The sequence below is a fragment of the Lissotriton helveticus genome, chromosome 4_1 (genome assembly GCF_964261635.1).
Source record: "Lissotriton helveticus chromosome 4_1, aLisHel1.1, whole genome shotgun sequence".
NCBI classification, from domain to species: Eukaryota; Metazoa; Chordata; class Amphibia; order Caudata; family Salamandridae; genus Lissotriton; species Lissotriton helveticus.
In genome coordinates, this window is record NC_136063.1 from 135,352,139 (window position 1) to 135,376,368 (window position 24,230).

Genomic DNA, 24,230 nt, shown 5'->3' on the forward strand with positions numbered 1-24,230 from the left:
ACTCTTAGCCTCAAGGTAAAACTGACAACGCGTTTCAACCTTCAAACAGGGACCAATGGACATTTTTTAGGTGAAGGCCTTCATCTGGGCGAAGAAGAGTTCATTTAGGACGCTTCAAGGTTCCGGGTGTCGCTGTCTTAATGGAGCAATAAAGGCATGAGCCATGTGGTGTGGTCAAACACCTTAATCAAATAAATATATTCGGTGCACTTTGAGTAGCCTCAAGGGTCGTGATGTCTTGATGCTGGCAGGAATGTCAGATGTGAACCATCTGAACACGGAGCCACTCCACGCCCCGGAGGATACACTGAGACTGACGAAATGAAGACATTCCCGCCAGCATCAAGACATCATGCAGGTTTGTATATTCAAAAAAAGTTTTTGGGGAATGTTTAGATATGTATTCTAACTTTTTTATACATATTTTCCTGCACGAATATTGGGGCATATTATCAAGTAAGGGCGTTACATTATCGCCGCTTTTATCGGCAGGAAACTGCCGATAAAGCGGCGATAATGGCCTTGATACTATGCTCTATGAATTTCAATCGAAGCCCATGTTAAATGTGAAGACATCTAACATGGGCTTCGATTGGAATTCCATAGAGCATATTATCAAGCCCATTATCGCCACTTTATCGGCAGTTTCCTGCCGATAAAAGCGGCGATAATGTAACGCCCTTACTTGATAATATGCCCCATTGTTACGATTTTACAAATGCAATGATCAGTTCTCCTGTTGAAGTGACAGATACATTTAATGACATAATATAGTTTCCAGAGGAGCTCCAGGATTGTGTTGAACTTTCCATTTTGTATTTAAGAGACAACACTATTGACAAATACTTGAGGAGAATTTTGCACTGTTCTGAGCGCAGTGAGGGTCTGATGTAGAGTTGGTTTGTAATGACATTTTTCCAAGTGCTGGAGATGGTTCAAGATCTTCAGGGGAGTTCACTGGATCAATGTCTGTCCGCATTCACCCCTGTGGAGGGGATTCAGCCAGTAGATTCTACTTGGAATGAACATCAGGATATCCAATGACCCCCTGACTCAAAGCCAGGCCTCTGATGTTTGGGAAGGTGGCAGAACCCAGTGGGTTAAAGCAACCGAGTTGGAGAATAGTAACATTTGGCAAACTATTACTTTGAGGTTTATGTAACAAACATCTGTGCAAACAGCTAATTGAGAACAATTATTACAACAATTGCAATTGCAAAAATATTACAACAAAAATTATAAAATTATTACAACAATTAACTAAAATCTAATTATGAGTGGTAGGAGTTTATGTGCTATTTCCTCTGCATTATTGGCAGTATTGCTGACTTATTGGTCCTATATTTAAATGAAGTTAAATCATTAATTGTCTCTCATGTTCCTAGTCCAAACCCTGATGATCAGAGGCCCGATGATCATTTCTCAATTAATCAAATGAAAAATGCAGAGGAACTTCTGGTTAAAGGACCTTCCTTCTGCCCAGGCTGTTTCAACAAGACCCTGACCTCTGACCCTAATGCTCTCACCTTTGTGAATTTCACTGTTGATCTGCAGACTCTCTCTGGATTCCTAGAAGCAGAAGAAGGGTTAGTTTTGGGGGTAGAAATGCATCCAGCAGAGTTAATATTGAGAAGTGTTCGGAAGATGGAGATTGGTGCATTCTCAGATTTACTAAAACGAATAAACCTGGAAATGCATTAAAATGCTGCGCCTTCCTCAGTGAGGCGTAACGAGGAGAAATATGTTTACTTCTCCTCGTTACTCCTCTTTTTATGTGTTCCACATTATTCAGCACACATAGGTTTGTTTTTGTGCCGGAAGGTGCCCCTGGTGCACAAAGACAATCTTGCCCGTAACGCAGGCACCCTTGCACCGGGGTGCAAAGCTGCTTGCATTGACGCTAAGCAGCACAGTGCACCAGCGCTAGGAGACAGCAGAAATATGCCATATCTTAGTACATATTTCTGCTGTCTCCCTTTCACGCAACGCAGCGCAGCAACTTTGCTTTCTGCCCTGCGTTGTGTAAAATGTATTAAGTAGCAAGGGCCTCATTTATGAGGCTGTGCGTCACTTTTACGCCGCCAGTGCGTCACTTTTTGTTAATAAATCATGCAGTTGCCTAATAAATAAATATTGCAGAAAAATAGTGCACATTACATACTCATTTGCAACATCCTATATATTTCCCTGATCTTAACGTTCTCTGTATATGTTGATATTGTACTAGTTATATATGTACCTGCATTCTTTTCAAGAGACTGTGGGCCATATTTATCAAGGGTTGCGTCACTTTTGCAGCACTCTGCAACAGCGACACAACTCTTGAAATGCGATTTATGAAGTCACCCAGGGCCACTTTGCATGCCCGGGGAGGCATTCCTTGGGTGGTGCATGGGTGTTGCCACGCAAAACCCATGGATTTTGATGTATTTCCAGATTTACCATTACTGGACGATCTGGAAAATGTGCCAAAATGCTACGCCTTCCCAGGGTAGGCGTAACGAGGAGGAATATGTTTATTTCTCTTCATTTTTTCCTCTTTCTATGTGTGCAACATTCTGTCAGAGGGACACATGTGGCATTGTAAAGCTATTAAAGTCTCCTAGATAACTAGATAATTGATGGTGTTTTCTCTGGCAGCAGCTCAGATCAGGAGCAGTCATTAAACTACATGAATTTTCATATCTGGCTTACCAGTCCAAATGTCAGCTGACTTTTTAACCTACACCAATATTATTCTGTAGTTCTTTGCTTCCACACAAATGCACATCCATACCAGTGATATCTACTTGTAATGCTTCACATTACCATACCACTTTCTTTCAAAGCCACACCTCTTGACTTTGCCAATGGTTGTTTATATTTCCTTCCATTTGAATAGTGTCCTACTTAATACAGTCTGTCCTTGTTGGTGTGCTATCAGGTTTTGGATGATGAGATCCCACATATTAAGGTAGGATGCTGACAAAGGGAGACTCAGTCACTCCAGGATGTCCCCAGTAGGTGTATACTAGGTGCATGGAGCGACAGGCGAGTACATTTATCTTATAGTTATTTTAACACTTAATGAGTGTACATAAGGAAAGAACAGTAGATTTATCCTATAGGTAATTTAGCATTTCATGAGTTAGGTGCTCCCTACAAGTCTGTCCATCAGTCTGGTGGTGGTAGCCATCTGTCAGTATTAACAGCATCCTGCTGTCTGCAGTGCTTGATATCACTCCACCACTCACGCTCCCCACCTCTACGCAGCACCCAACTTTCACCGCCTTCTTACCGGAAGTGCTGCTTGGCAAACACCAGCAGAATCTCCAGCAACTTATCCTGGGGCCTGTTCCTGGGAGGCTGAAAAGTAAGCACAGGTGAGGGTTTGAGTGATTGGGAGCCCTTATAAAAAACTGAGTGGCATTCAATTAAAACATGTTTATCAGGATTTCCGAACACAAAGGAAAAATATCAAAGATCCTTTTTTTAATAATAGTCTGATAATCACGTAACCAGGAGTCCATGTACATGTTCTAGTGAACATTTTCATTCTGCAAACCATTTATGATGCAGAGTTTAAATCTAACTGGTTCATTTGAGGAGAAGCACTGACTTGCTTGTGTGCCTTAGACAAGTAAGACATCAAACATCAACTGGAACATTTAACAGTATTCAAGGGTTTCTGCACATCTTAAAGTCATTTTTAGACTTTTGGTACCGACAGGGGCGCAATTAGACCCAAACTTCGGGGTGGGGCTAAGACTCCCAGCCAGGGCTGGCCCTAGCACTGGTCGCACACTAGGCAACAGTATTTTTTGGCGCCCCTCCCCCATTTCCTCCTTCTCCATGAATTCCCTCACTAACACCCACCAACAATGCATCTCATCTCTCTATAGCACCATTCTGAGAAACATTTCATTTTTTTTATAGTGCTGCTCATAGTTTACTCTCACTCAGTTCTGTGATCTATATGGTACACGTTCTTAACCCTCTGCGCTGTGTGGGTGGCAGGAGTGCCCATGTGAGTTCATGGTGATCGATGCAACAGTGTGAGAGTAGGGTAAGAGGAGTGACTGCAGGGTGAGTGAGGTTACCATTGGGTGCGGCTGTAAATGCAGAGTGAGATGAATGAATGCATGATTAGTGATGGTTTTTTTTAGTGATATTGCAGACTGAGCAATTAGGGGGACAGGTAAGTGAAGGGCCACATGAGTGCAGGGTCAGTAGTGGGCTCGTGTGACTGCGGGTGAGGTACAGGGTGAACAGCACAAGTGCATTCTGAGTGCAGTGTGATCGCTGTGAATGCAGGGTGAGCGGGCGATTGGTGTTTGTGCATGGTTATCTGTGTGAGTGCATTGTGATCGCTGTGAGTGCAGGGTGAGTGTGAAAGTGAAGGGCGAGAATGAGGAGTAAGTTGTCAGAACGCAGGGTACATTCCCAGACACTTGAAGTAACTCAGCGTGTTATTGACTGTGGCGTAGAGTTTCAGATATAAGTTAAACTATTGATATTATGGCATTAATCAGGGATCGAGGGTGGAGGAAATAAATAATGTGCTGATCCTGCAACAAACTTCTAGTCTGAATAGGATTGCCAGCTCATTATTTTTATGACCCAGACGGTACAAAAGTAAACAGTCACCTAAAGCCGTATTTTCAGCACTTATCTGTGCATACTTCGAACAGTAAATATAAATAGAAAGCACTTTTAATTGCGTTCTAGGGCTGCCTGAATGATCCATGACTAATAATTAAAGGGAACTAAGACAGAGAAGTCAAATTACAAATGAATACATACTTTTTTATTTATAACCCTATTCAGTGTCATGACGAGGCTTTGCAGGCTCTTTAAACAACACATGGCTGGGATTTTTAGGTTGCGCCTAGAGTAAGCGCGCAAGCGCTGCTCTGGTGAAGATCTGCTGTAGTTCAGTACGTGAGGGATCCCTGCCCACTCCCCCGCCCATATTTTTCATTGGCATGTGTCTTTGTCCTTCGTAAATGCTGCCTTCGGGTTCGTTTATAGGCTTGCTAGTCCCTCATTACTACTGCCATGTCGTCATTTGTGGTGCACAGACATAATATCGACTCCAAAATATCGTTTGGACAGAATATCGAGTTTTAAATATCGTTTGGACAAAATATCGACAAGACAGAATATCGACAGCCAAAATATCGTTTTTAAGGTAAGTGAAGTAATACCGACTGTAAATAATATAGAAAGTGAAAATATCCAAGTATATAATCTAGATAGTAAAAAATATCGTTTTTTAAATAATATTTAATTATTTATAGTGTTTTTATGTTATAATATGTGTGAAAAGTGTCATTTTATGTTATAATTATTTTTAATTAATGATTTTTTTTTAATTATTGTGTAATTTTATTCTGTAGCGGGTTGTGGGTTTATAGGGGAATAGGGTGGGAAGTAATTTAATTATAATTAATTAAATATGTAAATTTATTAATTGGTAGTAATAATTAATTAATTGGTAATTAAATAATATTTGTTAATTATTTAAAATTTAATTGGTAATTAATTTAATTTAATTGATTAATTGCTAATTATGTAAATTCAAATAATTTATTTCCTGTAGCGGGTTGTGGGTTTATAGGGGAATAGGGTGGGAAGTAATTTAATTATAATTAATTAAATATGTAAATTTAATAATTGGTAGTAATATTTAATTAATTGTTAATTAAAAAATATTTAATTAATTAAAATGTAATTGGTAATTAATTTAATTTAATTGATTAATTGCTAATTATGTTAAATTAAAGGGGTATTTTTAGGGTTCAGGGTCAGTTTTTGGTTTTTGGGTAAAGGGGTATTTTTAGGGTTCAGGGTCAGTTTTTAGTTTTTGGGTAAAGGGGTATTTTTTGGGTTCAGGGTCAGTTTTTAGTTTTTGGGTAAAGGGGTATTTTTAGGGTTCAGGGTCAGTTTTTAGTTTTTGGGTAAAGGGGTATTTTTAGGGTTCAGGGTCAGTTTTTAGTTTTTGGGTAAAGGGGTATTTTTAGGGTTCAGGGTCAGTTTTTAGTTTTTGGGTAAAGGGGTATTTTTACGGTTCAGGGTCAGTTTTTAGTTTTTGGGTAAAGGGGTATTTTTAGGGTTCAGGGTCAGTTTTGGGTTTTTGGGTAAAGGGGTATTTTTAGAGTTCAGGGTCAGTTTTTAGTTTTTGGGTAAAGGGGTATTTTTAGGGTTCAGGGTCAGTTTTTGTTTTTTGGGTAAAGGGGTATTTATAGGGTTCAGGGTCAGTTTTTAGTTTTTGGGTAAAGGGGTATTTTTTGGGTTCAGGGTCAGTTTTTAGTTTTTGGGTAAAGGGGTATTTTTAGGGTTCAGGGTCAGTTTTTAGTTTTTGGGTAAATGGGTATTTTTAGGGTTCAGGGTCAGTTTTTAGTTTTTTGGTAAAGGGGTATTTTTAGGGTTCAGGGTCAGTTTTTAGTTTTTGGGTAAAGGGGTATTTTTAGGGTTCAGGGTCAGTTTTTAGTTTTTGGGTAAAGGGGTATTTTTACGGTTCAGGGTCAGTTTTTAGTTTTTGGGTAAAGGGGTATTTTTAGGGTTCAGGGTCAGTTTTGGGTTTTTGGGTAAAGGGGTATTTTTAGAGTTCAGGGTCAGTTTTTAGTTTTTGGGTAAAGGGGTATTTTTAGGGTTCAGGGTCAGTTTTTGTTTTTTGGGTAAAGGGGTATTTATAGGGTTCAGGGTCAGTTTTTAGTTTTTGGGTAAAGGGGTATTTTTTGGGTTCAGGGTCAGTTTTTAGTTTTTGGGTAAAGGGGTATTTTTAGGGTTCAGGGTCAGTTTTTAGTTTTTGGGTAAAGGGGTATTTTTAGGGTTCAGTGTCAGTTTTTAGTTTTTGGGTAAAGGGGTATTTTTAGGGTTCAGGGTCAGTTTTGGGTTTCTGTGTAAAGGGGTATTTTTAGAGTTCAGGGTCAGTTTTTAGTTTTTGGGTAAAGGGGTATTTTTAGGGTTCAGGGTCAGTTTTTGTTTTTTGGGTAAAGGGGTATTTATAGGGTTCAGGGTCAGTTTTTAGTTTTTGGGTAAAGGGGTATTTTTTGGGTTCAGGGTCAGTTTTTAGTTTTTGGGTAAAGGGGTATTTTTAGGGTTCAGGGTCAGTTTTTAGTTTTTGGGTAAATGGGTATTTTTAGGGTTCAGGGTCAGTTTTTAGTTTTTTGGTAAAGGGGTATTTTTAGGGTTCAGTGTCAGTTTTGGGTTTCTGTGTAAAGGGGTATTTTTAGAGTTCAGGGTCAGTTTTTAGTTTTTGGTTAAAGGGGTATTTTTAGGGTTCAGGGTCAGTTTTGGGTTTTTGGGTAAAGGGTTTTTTTTAGGGTTCAGGGTCAGTTTTGGGTTTTTGGGGTACAGGGGTACAGTGTAAAAATAAAGTAAAATTAAATTTACATTAATTTAATTTAATGAAATGAAATTAAATTAAATTATATTAAACTAATTTTAAATAACTTAAATTATAAAAATTATTATATACTTACCAATACTTACGTTGTAATGGTAGTGCGTTGTAAAAGTTGCGTTGTAACGTCATATATCCACTGTTGCACTCTTTGGAGTGGGAATAGTAATTTTAACCCCTACGCTATCCAACGCTTTCCCTACTGTTGCACCCACTGGAGTGGGAATAGTAATTTTTACTGTTTTGTATTTGTACGTTAATAATATTGGCTATTATTTAATTAAATTTTGTTACTATATATATATATGTTTTAAGAAATATGATTAAAAAATATTATTTTTTTACTTTCATTAATTATTTAATTGTTAAAAGTTATTTTAAGTATTGTTAAGTATATTTTAGTAATTAATTTTTTATATTAATGTAATTAAACATTGTTTTTATTAAAGTCGATATTTTTTACAACTATATTTTTGTAAACGATATTTTTTACTCGATATTTTTGTACTTACCTGTTTGTAGATAGAAACTCGATATTTTGTCTCTCGATATTTTGTCAACGATATTTTTGTTGGTCGATATTCTGTCCCTCGATATTATTTCAGTGATCCGTCATTTGTATCCTGCCATGGCTACTGGCCCCTTTACTTCAAGTGTTACACGGTATGTGTTATTCAGACTGTGAAACTCAGTCGTGTATGCATATACTGTGCTGATACATCCCCACGTGAGGCACTCCTAATGACACAAAGTTTCAAATTGTAGATCCAATTCGTTTTTATTGGTTCAATAAAGTTGTTGTTCAAAACAGGTTTGATATTGTCTTCATATCAAAGCATACATATGATTTCCAATTGAGGAACAATCAAATTGGTAACTCCAATGCATTTCGGGCGGAGCCCTTTCTCAAGGAGTTTTGAAAGTACAATGTGACGCGCCGCGTCACGAACAAGCTCTGGGGCATTCAAAGAACGCTGCATAGTATATGCATACACGACTGAGTTTCATTTTAAGGTGTGTTTTGGACGGAAACACAACCCACGAGTGCACCCATAAACGGTTAAGCCAACCTACACCCGTTTAACATTATAGCTGTGCATTACTCACTACCATATCGATTATTCAGACTGTGAGCACTATTTTCTTTAATGAGGTTCTCCTGCCTTCTCAACTCCATCACTCCCGTTGTCTGTGCCCTCTCACCCCCTCCCCCGCCCGCACTCCAGTTGTCCGTGCCATCTCCCCCTTCACCCCCCTCCCCCCGTCCACACTCCCATTGTCCGTGCCTCCCCCGGCCCTCCCTCCCGTTGTCTGTGATCACTACCGTTTGCAATGTAATAGGTCTTGCGTAAATGCGAGTACTATTGCATTGAAATGCTTGTTCTTTTGGAAACCTTACCTCATATTCCTTTTTATGAAATGTATTCTCAGACTACAGCAATAAATGTAAAATACAAATGTAAGGAATAGGCAGAGTGGTGGCCAATAGGGTACTGGAACCAGAAAATAAATCAAAGCCTCTCCAAACAGTTTACAAAGGTATGTAAATATGCATATGGTCTTTTAAAACTCAAGCGTGCCGGAGATAAGACTCCAGACACAGCCTAGCCGAGCCCACAGCAGCTCAAGCTGCAGCAGCCTGGGCTGAGACACATGATGGGGGGGGATGCTGAAGCCCTTTTAACCCTATAGGCTTTGAGCTCCTGGCTATCAACATGAAACATTAGATGCAGGAACTGTTGAAGGTTTGGGGGGGCTGACCCATGACCGTCTAGGATTACTGGGCCCAAATTGTGTCAATTGAAATTGTTTACCTATGGTCTCCTAAGGGCATTTTATTAGTTTTCTTAGTAAAACAGAGCTCCAAGCAGTGCCGTCTGAACGCATAGGCAAGCTGGGCAGTTGCCAGGGGGCCCCACGAGCACAAGGGCCCCATGCAGACCAGAATTTAACACAAATTTTCCGTTAAACATTTTTATTCCTGTGAGTGGTTGTGTAGGCAGGGCCCAGCGCACTGCTTTGCCCGGGGGTCTATAATGCTGTTAAGACGGCCCTGATCTCAGCAGAAAGTGGCAACAGAGAAGATAACATTTACCACATGACTAGCCAAGCAACAAGCATTTACAATGCAATGGTCTCGGCATTCTTAAAGTTAGAGCTATTGGCATTGCTCATGACATTATTTTTATTTATGTTTTTGTTTTTAAAACATAAATAAATGGCATTGTCATTTACAATGCCAATAGCAGGGCAGGAGAGTAAGCACAACCAACGAGGGGGTGGGGGCAGGAGAGCAAGCACAACCAACGAGGGGGCGGAGGCAGGAGAGCAAGCACAACCAACGAGGGGGCGGGGGCAGGGGAGCAGGAGAGTAAGCACAACCAACGAGGAGGCGGGGGCAGGAGAGCAAGCACAACCAACGAGGGGGCGGGGGCAGGAGAGCAATCACAACGAACGAGGGGGCGGGGGCAGGAGAGCAAGCACAACCAACGAGGGGGCGGGGGCAGGAGAGCAATCACAACGAACGAGGGGGCGGGGGCAGGAGAGCAAGCACAACCAAGGAGGGGGCGGGGGCAGGAGAGCAAGCACAACCAACGAGGGGGCGGGGCAGGAGAGCAAGCACAACCAACAAGGGGGTGGGGGCAGGAGAGCAAGCACAACCAACGAGGGGGCGGGGGCAGGAGAGCAATCACAATGAACGAGGGGGCGGGGGCAGGAGAGCAAGCACAACAAAGGAGGGGGCGGGGCAGGAGAGCAAGCACAACCAACGAGGGGGCAGGAGAGGAAGCACAACTAACGAGGGGGCAGAGGCAGGAGAGCAAGCACAACCAACGAGGGGGCAGAGGCAGGAGAGCAAGCACAGCCAATGAGGGGGCAAAGGCAGGAGAGCAAGCACAACCAACAAGGGGGCAGAGGCAGGAGAGCAAGTACAACCAACGAGGGTGCAGGGGCAGGAGAGCAAGCACAACCAACGAGGGGGCAGGGGCAGGAGAGCAAGCACAACCAAGGAGGGGGCAGGAGATCAAGCACAACCAACAAGGGGGCAGAGGCAGGAGAGCAAGCACAACCAAGGAGGGGGCAGAGGCAGGAGAGCAAGCACAACCAACGAGGGGGCAGGGCAGGAGAGCAAGCACAACCAACGAGGGGGCAGGAGAGCAAGCACAACCAACAAGAGGGCAGAGGCAGGAGAGCAAGCACAACCAACGAGGGGGCAGAGGCAGGAGAGCAAGCACAACCAACGAGGGGGAAGAGGCAGGAGAGCAAGCACAACCAACGAGGGGGCAGGGGCAGGAGAGCAAGCACAACCAACAAGGGGGCAGGGGCAGGAGAGCAAGCACAACCAACGAGGGGGTGGGGGCAGGAGAGCAAGCACAACCAACGAGGGGGCGGGGGCAGGAGAGCAAGCACAACCAACGAGGGGGTGGGGGCAGGAGAGCAAGCACAACCAACGAGGGGGCAGAGGCAGGAGAGCAAGCACAACCAACGAGGGTGCAGGGGCAGGAGAGCAAGCACAACCAACGAGGGTGCAGGGGCAGGAGAGCGAGCACAACCAACGAGGGTGCAGGGGCAGGAGAGCAAGCACAACCAACTAGGGGGCAGGAGAGCAAGCACAACCAAGGAGGGGCGGGGGCAGGAGAGCAAACACAACCAAGGAGGGGGCAGGGGCAGGAGAGCAAGCACAACCAACGAGGGGGCAGAGGCAGGAGAGCAAGCACAACCAACGAGGGGGCAGGGGCAGGAGAGCAAGCACAACCAACGAGGGGGCAGAGGCAGGAGAGCAAGCACAACCAACGAGGGGGCAGGGGCAGGAGAGCAAGCACAACCAACGAGGGGGCAGGGGCAGGAGAGCAAGCACAACCAACGAGAGGGCAGAGGCAGGAGAGCAAGCACAACCAACGAGGGGGCAGAGGCAGGAGAGCAAGCACAACCAACGAGGGTGCAGGGGCAGGAGAGCGAGCACAACCAACGAGGGGGCTGAAGGGAGACAGGCTGCCCTCGTCTAAAGAGATGCCCAGTGGGTATGTGTTGAGACATTTTGCCCTCGTCTGAACAGATGTCCAAGGGATCTGTGGGTGAGACGTGCCAGCCTCATCTAAACTACCATCAGAGGGTACTGGAGTCCCGCTGCACTGATATACAGACGTGCAGAGTGGCGTGTGATGGAGATGGGGGTGCTCAACTGAAGTGATGTCCAGTGCGTCTGTGGGTGATGCTCACCGGAAGTGCTGCCCAATGGGTCTAGGAGCAAGGCATGATGTCCTTGTCCCCAAAGCTGTTTGTGGGTATGACAAGATGTTTTCATGTGAAAAGAGGCATAATTCGGTCTGTGCGAGTGGTGGTGCTGTCTACACATAAACACATGTTCCGTTCTGGGAAAGACATGGCTTGATAGTTCGGACTGGACTTTTCCCATGAGGCAAAGGGTCAGAGCTGATTTGCATATAGCCAGTGTCTAACCCAGGGTGTTGTGGAGTGCAAAAAAACGATGGATTTAGGCCCAGATCCTTGTACTGGGGTGAATGTATGACATTGTTCTACATTCTGTCCATCAACTGTGTTTTTTGTAATTTTCACCCCGAGTGGGCTGGGTATGCTCAGACGTGAGTCCCAGGCTCTCCACACCACTGGAGTCAAGCTATCCAGGCTGAATGAAGGCTGATAGCCAGAAACCGGTCCTTGGATGCTTGATTCCGTTCTGGGAAAGACATGGCTTGGTAGTTCGGACTGGACTTTTCCCATGAGGCAAAGGGTCAGAGCTGATTTGCATATAGCCAGTGTCTAACCCAGGGTGTTGTGGAGTGCAAAAAAACGATGGATTTAGGCCCAGATCCTTGTACTGGGGTGAATGTTTGACATTGTTCTACATTCTGTCCATCAACTGTGTTTTTTGTAATTTACACATAAACACAGGGCAGGAGAGCAAGCACAACCAACGAAGGGGCAGGAGTGCAAGCACAGAGGGGGCAGGGGAGCAAGCACAGCGAGGGGGCAGGGGCGCAAGCACAGCGAGGGGGCATGGGAGCAAGCACAGCGAGGGGGCAGGGGAGCAAGAAACAGCGAGGGGGCAGGGGAGCAAGCACAGCGAGGGGCCAGGGGAGCAAGCACAGCGAGGGGGCAGGGGAGCAAGCACAGCGAGGGGGAAGGGGAGCAAGCACAAACACGAGGGGGCAGGAGAGCAAGAGGAATGCGGGAAGAGATTGGGACGGCGCCGCAATTACTGCCAGTGGACAGAGTACGCTTTGGGGGCCACGGAGCGGAGGACCTACCTTCTCCTACCCACAGAATGAAGTCTGTGTAGCACACCCCGGGGCCCCTCGTGGCCGATAAAGCTATTGGCAATGCAGGGCTGGCGGCCGGGTGTCGCAGAGGGCCCAGAGTTCCCCAGAGGCCGTAACTGCTTTTGGGGCCCGAGAACAACATCCCGCCCCATACTGGAGGGAGCACCTCGAGGACTGTGCTTCCGCACCCGCACAATTTGCTGCCTGGCGTAGGCCTTTGATTCTGTTGCATCTCCTCGACAGGGGACGCGGGGGCCTGCACTCCTAGCTTCTGACCGCTGTGGGGGGCCTATTGCTGCCCTCCCTCTGCGGGGTGAACTGGCCTTTGCCCAGTATTGATTTTGATGCCTTTGGACCCCGCCGCAAACAGACCGTCTCTTGCCGGAAATCAAGCACAACAACGAGGTGGGGGGCCGGAAAAACAAGCACAACGAGGGGGGGCGGAAAGCAAGCACAACGAGGGGGCGGCACGAGGGAACAGACGCACAACGAGGGGGGGGGCGGAAAGCAAGCACAACAACGAGGGGGGGGCGGAAAGCACGAGAGAACAGACGCACAACGAGGGGGGGGTGGAAAGCAAGCACAACAAGGGGGTGGGGGATCGGAAAGCACGAGGGAACAGACACACAACGAGGGAACAGAAGGCAGAAAAATAATCACAACGAGGGAACAGACACCAAAAAACGTACCGGCTCAGGGGGGGAGTCTCTGTCTGTTGCGCGGCCGGTCAGACAATGCCATGACACCACCATCTTTCTCCGAGGCGAAGCAGAAATGCCTCGGAGAAAGCATCGTCATTTTCGGATTCGGGGGCGTGGTTTTCGTTCTCTCCTCTTCCCATTGGCTGGAATGTAAAATTCCAGCCAATGGGAAGAGGAGAGAAAGAAAATAGAAAGAAGAGAAAAAAAAACACCCCTGAATCCGAAAAAGATGGGGCTTAAAGGGAGTGATGCCCCTCTCCTCCAATGGCTGGCCTCCGTTTAGGAAGCCAGCCAATGGAGAAGAGGGGTCGGTTAAAGCTCCCATACTAAGAAACGTTAAATCTCGGAGCGAGACTGCGCAAGTGCAGCCTACGGTCCAAGACCTAAAAAGGAAAGCTGGCTCGGCCTGCAGGGAGTAGAGGCTCTGGGGACAGACGCAAGCACTGCATGCCAGTAAAGCGCACTGACGCCCAGTCTAGACTGAGTTGTCAGGAAAATGTGAACTCAGTAATATATAATTGCCCCACAGTTCTGTCTCAGCAGTTACTGCTGGATGCAATGTAGATGTGTGTGATACACAGCTGATTTGGTGGGTCTTTCGTCTATGTTTATGAACTTGAAAAAGTCCCAAAACGTATTTTACATTAGGTCTTTAAGTCTATGGGGTGCTGCTTTTTGTTCATAAAGGTAGACGAATAAACAATCAAATAAATAACTCCTTGAATGCATAAAACCTTATCAGTTATTCTTTTTACTCTAATTATAGGTCTGTCTCTAACTTGGGTGCACAGTGGGGTTATAGGTGCTATTTACAAAAGAAGGGGTTCTTTTTTTCCAGGCGCTTCACACAAGTGGGGTCAAGGTTGATAATTATACATCACCCACCCATTCCAGGACCTGTTTTAGGAGTGAAAAGGAGCAGAGTAGCTGGGCTGTGCTTTATTAAGGCGACTGTTGGCACCTGCCTTATACCACTACCACAATACACCACAAGAGGGTGCAATACATGTCCTAAAAATAGTCTGTTTGCGGGGTGAAAGGAAGGGCCTGAACAGCTAGATGTTATTTTTCTTGGGGTTCAAAACATTTTTGCAACTAGTCTACAGAGTATGTTAAAGGGGGGGAACAAGGGGCAAGTAACCAACACACGAAAATTAAGAGCTGAAAATACTCACAGGTGTCTGGGTTTGTAAAACTTTCTTCTCAGAGTTGGACTTCATCATTTTCATACTGTGGAACAGACATAGACATGTTAAGAACTGCATGAGGCAGACGTGGTATGATATTACGTGGCGCGTGGCACCTGTACTTACATGGCTCTTAAGACTTTAAGTTTTTGTACAGATGAGGGAATCAAGGCACAATGAGAATAATTAATCACTCAATTTATTTATTTTGGAAGATCTACAGATCTCCATTTAAGCCATATGGGAACCCAATTACCCCTCCTATCTTGTTTATGTTTCAAGGCAGGTACATAGAGTTGTAACCCCAGGTTATAAATCCAAAACTACAAGTCCCAGAATGCAGTGAAAACAGAACAGAGGGGCAGCAATTTAGGGTCTCTGAAGATAGGATTAAAAGACAACGGGGCATATTATCAACAAATAGCGATATTTATCGCTAAGTAGGCTTAGTGGCAATATTTTTATTGCCGCGCATCACCGGATTTTATCGCTGAGATAACGTGCTATTAGCAACGTTTATCTCAAAAGCGATAAAATTCCCGGCGATTGCGGCAAAATCCGTGAATATCGCTGAGAATACAGCGATATTCACGCATTATCGCTAACAGGGTCTTAACCTGGCACCGAAACGCGCGTTGGCGTTCCTTGACGTTGGGATCCTGTATTATCGATCTGGACCCTCTGGCAGTGTGCTATGAAGGCTCCGCTGGATCCCACTTTTTTGTGTTAATCTGGGGATTATGTTGAGGAACCTGTTTTGAGTGTGGTACATGTGTGAATGTATGTGCGTGATTGAGTGACTAGTTAGTGTATGTTTGCTGAGAGGTTGATGTTGGAGAATAATGTTTTATTATGTGTAATTATTGATGCAATTTTCTATTTATTTATTGAGATGTTATGATGTCTGATGTTTGGAATAACTAGTACTTCAACCAAATATATATATATATAAAAAAAAGGAAATAAAGATGTTGTACACTGATACTTGAGACTTATTTCACCCAGTGACTTTTCTGTTGCCGCTCTGGTGAGCTCCTTGTCATGCTTGGAAACTAGTGGACTCCATATGAGCCATTGTTGAACTTATGTGGGTGGACTTTTCTCCTAACTCTTGTCTTAGCCATTATATCCACCTCCCATTGGATATAATGGCTAAGAACTGGTCTGAGCAGACGTTAGTTTTTGGAGACATTCGCGCTTAGCGGGAATATTTCCATCGCTACACCTGTGTTGGTAATAGGCGATAGCGATGTTAGCGACTGCTTTCAGTCGCTAACAGGTTGGGTACGCCCACTTTGCATGTCATTAGCGATAAATATCGCTGACATGCAAGGCGGGCCCCAAACCGCTCGCTATCGCCTACAAGCTGTCGCTAACTGCTGTTAGCGACAGCTTGCTAATAGGGCGATAGGATTATCGCCCCCCTTCATAATATGCCCCAACGTTTACTAGTTCTGCTTTCGCCAGTTTTGCCACTGTGTAGCTTCTCACTCTAGGGTTTCAGAGACTTTCATTCGTAGATGAGGTTCACTGAGAAGGAACAAGACAGACTGACCCGATAAAGTAGAGGTGGTTGAGCTACTGAAAGCTCGAGTCAGAAGCCCGGCTCTGGCTCAGCTCGATGTCTACCTGGGACCACGAGCTCAAAGCGAGCCGAGCTTTCACAGAAGACGGTATGACCTGGGAGGTACATTTGCCGTCAGATAGTACCCGGTTTGAACCCAGACCTCTGCTGAACATTTCATGAATCTTGGCAAATCTCCCTGTGCCAGAAATTAGTCTGTGTCTGTTGTTAAGAGCTGTAATGTCCTTGGGCAAGGTTCACTCTGTGTAAAACTGCCAAATATAAAATGTGAATACTGCCTGTCACCCGCGCTCTAATCTCAACCTCCAAGCATTAACCTTTGATGTCAGTAGGAGATAGCTATCTAGTCCAGGGTCAACCCCAGGTTCCCTGCTTGACCAAACTGTGTGATCATAGGCAAAACACGTAATTTGACTGAGCTGCCTTTGTGTTCGTTGTTACATATGAGGGCGCCTTCAAATGCCTGAGTTCAGGATGTGCGCTTTACAAAACACAAGTCTTGTGTTTGAATTTATAGCCTGTAAAGTTCCATCTGTTACAAGAAACTAGGCAACTTTTAAGGTACACATGACAACTGACCTGGGCAACAAAGTACACATGACAACTGCCCTACGCAACATTTAAGGGTCACATGACAGCTGACCTAGGCAACATTTAAGGTACACATGACAACTGCCCTACGCAACATTTAAGGTACGCATGACAGCTGACCTAGGCAACATTTAAGGGTCACATGACAACTGTCCTACGCAACATTTAAGGGTCACATGACAGCTGACCTAGGCAACATTTAAGGTACGCATGACAGCTGACCTAGGCAACATTTAAGGTACACATGACAACTGCCCTACGCAACATTTAAGGGTCACATGACAGCTGACCTAGGCAACATTTAAGGTACGCATGACAGCTGACCTAGGCAACATTTAAGGTACACATGACAACTGCCCTACGCAACATTTAAGGGTCACATGACAGCTGACCTAGGCAACATTTAAGGTACACATGACAACTGCCCTACGCAACATTTAAGGTACGCGTGACAGCTGACCTAGGCAACATTTAAGGTACACATGACAACTGCCCTACGCAACATTTAAGGTACGCATGACAGCTGACCTAGGCAACATTTAAGGTACACATGACAACTGCCCTACGCAACATTTAAGGTACGCATGACAGCTGACCTAGGCAACATTTAAGGGTCACATGACAACTGCCCTACGCAACATTTAAGGGTCACATGACAGCTGACCTAGGCAACATTTAAGGGTCACATGACAGCTCACCTTGGCAACATTTAAGGTACACATGACAACTGCCCTACGCAACATTTAAGGTACGCATGACAGCTGACCTAGGCAACATTTAGGGTACACATGACAACTGCCCTACGCAACATTTAAGTACGCATGACAGCTGACCTAGGCAACATTTAAGGTACACATGACAACTGCCCTACGCAACATTTAAGGTACGCATGACAGCTGACCTAGGCAACATTTAAGGTACACATGACAACTGCCCTACGCAACATTTAAGGTACACATGACAACTGCCCTACGCAACATTTAAGGTACGCATGACAGCTGACCTAGGCAACATTTAAGGTACACATGACAACTGCCCTACGCAACATTTAAGGTACACATGACAACTGCCCTACGCAACATTTAAGGTACGCATGACAACTGCCCTACGCAACATTTAAGGTACGCATGACAGCTGACCTAGGCAACATTTAAGGTACACATGACAACTGCCCTACGCAACATTTAAGGTACGCATGACAGCTGACCTAGGCAATATTTAAGGTACGCATGACAGTTTCAGCTCGTTCATGGGAGCCTGCTGTTGGGAGACTTCAGCAGGTGGTGTGCGCAGCAGAAAAAGGTAGAACTGAAATACTTTGTGATGTTTGCTGACCTGGAGGAGGGATAAGGACAATCTCAGATGTAGGGGCACGTCATTAAGAGAAGTGGAAAATGTCGTGATTGACAGTGAGGAGTCAAAAAATATGAGAATGGGTAAGCATTTTAGTGGTGAGTAGTTTAATGGTAGCCTAGAGAGGAACGCTAAGAGATGCAATGTGTTATGCCCCTTATATAGTAGGCACTATGTTGTCTTTGTGGTGTTGTGGCATCATTTGCAGACAGCAAACTTGTTCTTCGTATAAGCTATATTTTTTCAAATGTGCCTCATGTTTGTGTTTAACTCCCAGGAGTAGCGGTGCTGTGGGGGCTCTGTGTGGGGGCGGGGAGGGAGGGAGGGAGGGAGGGAGAGATATATATATATATATATATATATATGCAGTGACAGGTGTGCATTGCACCTGGTCAGTATCCCCTCCTGACTGTGTATATCATACAATAGGTTAATTGGTATGAAGCCCTACAAAACTTGAAGTAGCCCAAGCCACAGTTGTGTTGTTCAGCTAACTCAACGCAGGTGATCACCGATGGAGATGTGGAGGAAAGGTGGTTTTGTGCCTAAAAAGGCTGACTTTGGAAAGGGGCACCCCGGTTAAAATCCAAGCCATGGCTCAACATCTTGGTTCTGGGCAAATCAATTAGTAATCACCCTGACTCAGACGGAGCGCTCTAATGCTCTCGGATCAAGTTCACCAAAAACCCAAAACTAAGCAGATAAAAAAATGACACATTGTACGACCTGAAGCTTCAGTCTGGGCTGTCACCAAAACATGCAGGGACAGATTTACAACAAACCAACGCATCTGTAGAGATGCGCCAGTTTCCCTGCGCCTCCTTGCGAGACCCTTGCGCCACCGTGGATGCGCCATAGTTACAATACGGTGCACTATGGCGCAAGGATTAACAGGGGTGTCAGAAATTCAGACACATCTGTCAGCCCAAAAGTCACGCATTGCTGGAGTCGTGTCTAAAGCAACTCCAGCAGGCGTAAGGTTTTTACTCAGTGGCGTCCTAGAAGTGGCACAGTGAAATCTTGTAGATTTCACTGCATCCCTTCTACAAGGCTTTCCTGCGTGGGAACGCCCACCCTGCATACATTATACCTGATGCAGATATAATATGATGCATGTCTTTAAAATGTGACGCATCTTCCTAGGTGCGTCACGTTGAAAATTGGCTGCATTGTTTACGCCGCCACTGCATCACAAAAGTGGCGCAACGGCGGTGCAAAAGTGTCGCAAGGGGATTGTAAATCTGGCCTGCAAAGTATTGTTTCATTTATGATACATACATTTGCAACTGAGATTGCACAGGAAGACCAGTATCTGCCCAAGATCAAACACTGCTTCAGAGATGAACCGAAAGGTGCACTGTGACTGTAAGTATATTACTATTTATCACTGGAATATGCAGTGTGGGGTTCAAAGCAGAGCAGGCATCATGCCTAAAACCTACACATGCAGAAATCCTGACTTTGATACAAGCAAGCTACAGCAATGACTGAAGAAAGTTGAAACACAATTGCATTTATTTTCTACATGTCAAGGAATTTTGGCTTATTTATTAAACAATTTAGGAGAACGTATGTCTTTTCTGTGATTTACAGAAAAGAAAAAATCATGATTCCTTTGTTTTTAGGGCTCGCCTGCTGATGCGCTTCAGCGCATAGCTGGCGAAGCTCTATAGGGGCTTATCCAGTGTTTATCCACTGGCGATTCCACTGGCGATTCCTTCAAGTGCATGTGCTTTTTAGGTCATTGCGCTTGCGCAAGCCCTAAAAAGCGCGTGCACAATGCCACCAGCCGCCTGCCTGCCTGCCTCGCATTACCACATCAAAGGCAGCCCTCCGAGCGCATTTCTCACCCCCTAATTATTCACGGCCGGCCGGCAGGCACATCAAAGGCTGCTGCTGCCGTGACTCGCATTTCTCCTCCCTCCTCCCCTATCACTGCCCAGGCCGGCCGTACTTTCTCTTTACAAGGGCCCCCATTCCTGAATCACTTGAAATCTCTCCACATTATTTGCATTTTGTTAATTAAAAAAATTAACTTCAACACAGCGTTGCACATTTTTCTCGACTTCGGAAGGATGAGTCCCAATCTCATTTGTACAAAGTGTTGTAATGGGATTATTGGAGAGTTAGAGAAACGTGCTCACAAGTTACATTTTTATGCATATCATCTGAGTAAATAAACAATAGCATGGTGCCGTTTGCGTCCTTGACTTGATCTGGTTTTTATTTTTATTTTGCTATTATTCTCACAAAGGCTAAGAAGGTCTGCCTACTTTAGTATTAAGTGCTATACGTCGCATAAGCAACAGCTAACCATTCACTCACCCACGCAACGCCACTCACCCATGCAACGCCACTCACCCACGCAACGCCACTCACCCACGCAACGCCACTCACCCACGCAACGCCACTCACCCACGCAACACCACTCACACAAGCAACGCCACTCACACACGCAACGCCACTCACACACGCAACGCCACTCACACACGCAACGCCACACACGCAACGCCACACACACACGCAACGCCACACACACATGCAACGCCACACACACATGCAACGCCACACACACATGCAACGCCACACACACATGCAACGCCACTCACACATGCAACGCCACTCACACACGCAACGCCACTCACACATGCAACGCCACTCAACCACGCAACGCCACTCACACACGCAACGCCACTCAACCACTCAACGCCACTCACCCACGCAACGCCACTCAGCCACGCAACGCCACTCACCCACGCAACGCCACTCAGCCACGCAACGCCACTCAGCCACGCAACGCCACTCAGCCACGCAACGCCACTCAGCCACGCAACGCCACTCAGCCACGCAACGCCACTCAGCCACGCAACGCCACTCACACACGCAACGCCACACACACACGCAACGCCACACACACACGCAACGCCACACACACACGCAACGCCACTCACACACGCAACGCCACTCACACACGCAACGCCACTCACACACGCAACGCCACTCACACATGCAACGCCACTCACACATGCAACGCCACTCACACATGCAACGCCACTCACACATGCAACGCCACTCACACACGCAACGCCACTCACACACGCAACGCCACTCACACACGCAACGCCACTCACACATGCAACGCCACTCACACACGCAACGCCACTCACACACGCAACGCCACTCACACACGCAACGCCACACACGCAACGCCACACACACACGCAACGCCACACACACATGCAACGCCACACACACATGCAACGCCACACACACATGCAACGCCACACACACATGCAACGCCACTCACACATGCAACGCCACTCACACATGCAACGCCACTCACACATGCAACGCCACTCAACCACGCAACGCCACTCACACACGCAACGCCACTCAACCACTCAACGCCACTCACCCACGCAACGCCACTCAGCCACGCAACGCCACTCACCCACGCAACGCCACTCAGCCACGCAACGCCACTCAGCCACGCAACGCCACTCAGCCACGCAACGCCACTCAGCCACGCAACGCCACTCAGCCACGCAACGCCACTCAGCCACGCAACGCCACTCACACACGCAACGCCACACACACACGCAACGCCACACACACACGCAACGCCACACACACACGCAACGCCACTCACACACGCAACGCCACTCACACACGCAACGCCACTCACACACGCAACGCCACTCACACATGCAACGCCACTCACACATGCAACGCCACTCACACATGCAACGCCACTCACACATGCAACGCCACTCACACATGCAACGCCACTCACACACGCAACGCCACTCACACACGCAACGCCACTCACACACGCAACGCCACTCACACACGCAACGCCACTCACACACGCAACGCCACTCACACACGCAACGCCACTCACACACGCAACGCCACTCACACACGCAACGCCACTCAACAACGCAACGCCACTCAGCCACGCAACGCCACTCAGCCACGCAACGCCACTCAGCCACGCAACGCCACTCAGCCACGCAACGCCACTCAGCCACGCAACGCCACTCACACACGCAACGCCACTCACACACGCAACGCCACTCACACACGCAACGCCACACACACACGCAACGCCACACACACACGCAACGCCACACACACACGCAACGCCACACACACACGCAACGCCACTCACACACGCAACGCCACTCACACATGCAACGCCACTCACACATGCAACGCCACTCAACCACGCAACGCCACTCAACCACGCAACGCCACTCACACACGCAACGCCACTCAACCACGCAACGCCACTCACCCACGCAACGCCACTCACCCACGCAACGCCACTCAGCCACGCAACGCCACTCAGCCACGCAACGCCACTCAGCCACGCAACGCCACTCAGCCACGCAACGCCACTCACACACGCAACGCCACTCACACACGCAACGCCACTCACACACGCAACGCCACTCACACACGCAACGCCACACACACACGCAACGCCACACACACACGCAACGCCACACACACATGCAACGCCACACACACATGCAACGCCACACACACATGCAACGCCACTCACACATGCAACGCCACTCACACACGCAACGCCACTCACACACGCAACGCCACTCAACCACGCAACGCCACTCACCCACGCAACGCCACTCACCCACGCAACGCCACTCACCCACGCAACGCCACTCACCCACGCAACGCCACTCACCCACGCAACGCCACTCACCCACGCAACGCCACTCACCCACGCAACGCCACTCACCCACGCAACGCCACTCACCCACGCAACGCCACACACACACGCAACGCCACACACACACGCAACGCCACACACACACGCAACGCCACTCACACACGCAACGCCACTCACACACGCAACGCCACTCACACACGCAACGCCACTCACACACGCAACGCCACTCACACACGCAACGCCACTCACACACGCAACGCCACTCACACACGCAACGCCACTCACCCACGCAACGCCACACACCCACGCAACGCCACTCACCCACGCAACGCCACTCACCCACGCAACGCCACTCACCCACGCAACGCCACTCACCCACGCAACGCCACTCACCCACGCAACGCCACTCACCCACGCAACGCCACTCACACACGCAACGCCACACACACACGCAACGCCACACACACACGCAACGCCACACACACACGCAACGCCACTCACCCACGCAACGCCACTCACCCATGCAACGCCGCTCACCCACGCAACGCCGCTCACCCACGCAACGCCGCTCACCCACGCAACGCCGCTCACCCACGCAACGCCGCTCAGCCACGCAACGCCGCTCATCCACGCAACGCCGCTCACCCACGCAACGCCACTCACCCACGCAACGCCACTCACCCACGCAACGCCACTCACCCACGCAACGCCACTCACCCACGCAACGCCACTCATCCATATGCAAAACGAAAAATGTCAAACTCTTCTATTGCGAGACCTATTGCATTTTCAATGCTTGTTTTTGTTGGTAGGATCACGTCATACTTAGGGTCTTAGGGTATCATTTATGAGGAATTGGGGTAGGGCGGCGTTGCAAGTCTTCTTGCTGTGCTGCCCTACGCCAATGTAAAAGGGCAGGAATACACCGTATTTATGAAATACAGTGCATTTCTGTCCTTTTCCCCAGTGCTGGCGCACCATTTGATGCTTAGCGCCAGTGCAGGCACCCTTGCACCTTGATGCAAGGGTGCCTCCATTGCAGGCAGGATTGTTTGTGTGCAGGAAGGGGCAACTCCCTGCACAAAGACCATCCTGAGAGGTGTTTGCCAACTGGAGGGAGGAAAAAAAAGAGAAAAAAATATGAATAGTCCTCCTCTTTACACAAACTCTGAAGAAGTGTAAGGTTTAAGCGCTGCCCCAGGTTTACATGATTAAGTAAATTTGGGGCAGCGTCAAAATCCATGGGTGTTGCAGGAAAAAACCCACCGTAAAGCCCATGGAAAGTCTCCTTGACACAGAGTAAGGCAAGGCCGCGACTTGTGCTGCTTTGCCGTACTCCATATCTGTGAGGCCACTCACAGCCACGCAGGGCGGCTTTGCGTCACCCCATAGATGTGGTTGAGAGCCTTGCGCCCCCAGAACGTCAAAAAACGTGACTCTCGCAGGGTGGG

General features: G+C 47.2%; 1 protein-coding gene across 1 annotated transcript in view; it reads right to left on the minus strand.

Annotated features, from left to right (window-relative positions):
• Window positions 1-24,230, minus strand: part of LOC144828415 (uncharacterized) — a 91,185-nt gene that overhangs the window by 62,679 nt on the left and 4,276 nt on the right. Inside the window, exons 2-4 of the mRNA XM_078686540.1 lie at window positions 14,543-14,597; window positions 3,278-3,345; window positions 1,527-1,569 (exon numbers count right to left, since the gene is read on the minus strand). Coding sequence (XP_078542666.1) covers window positions 1,527-1,569; window positions 3,278-3,345; window positions 14,543-14,597 — 166 coding nt within the window. The remainder of the gene's footprint in view (window positions 1-1,526; window positions 1,570-3,277; window positions 3,346-14,542; window positions 14,598-24,230) is intronic.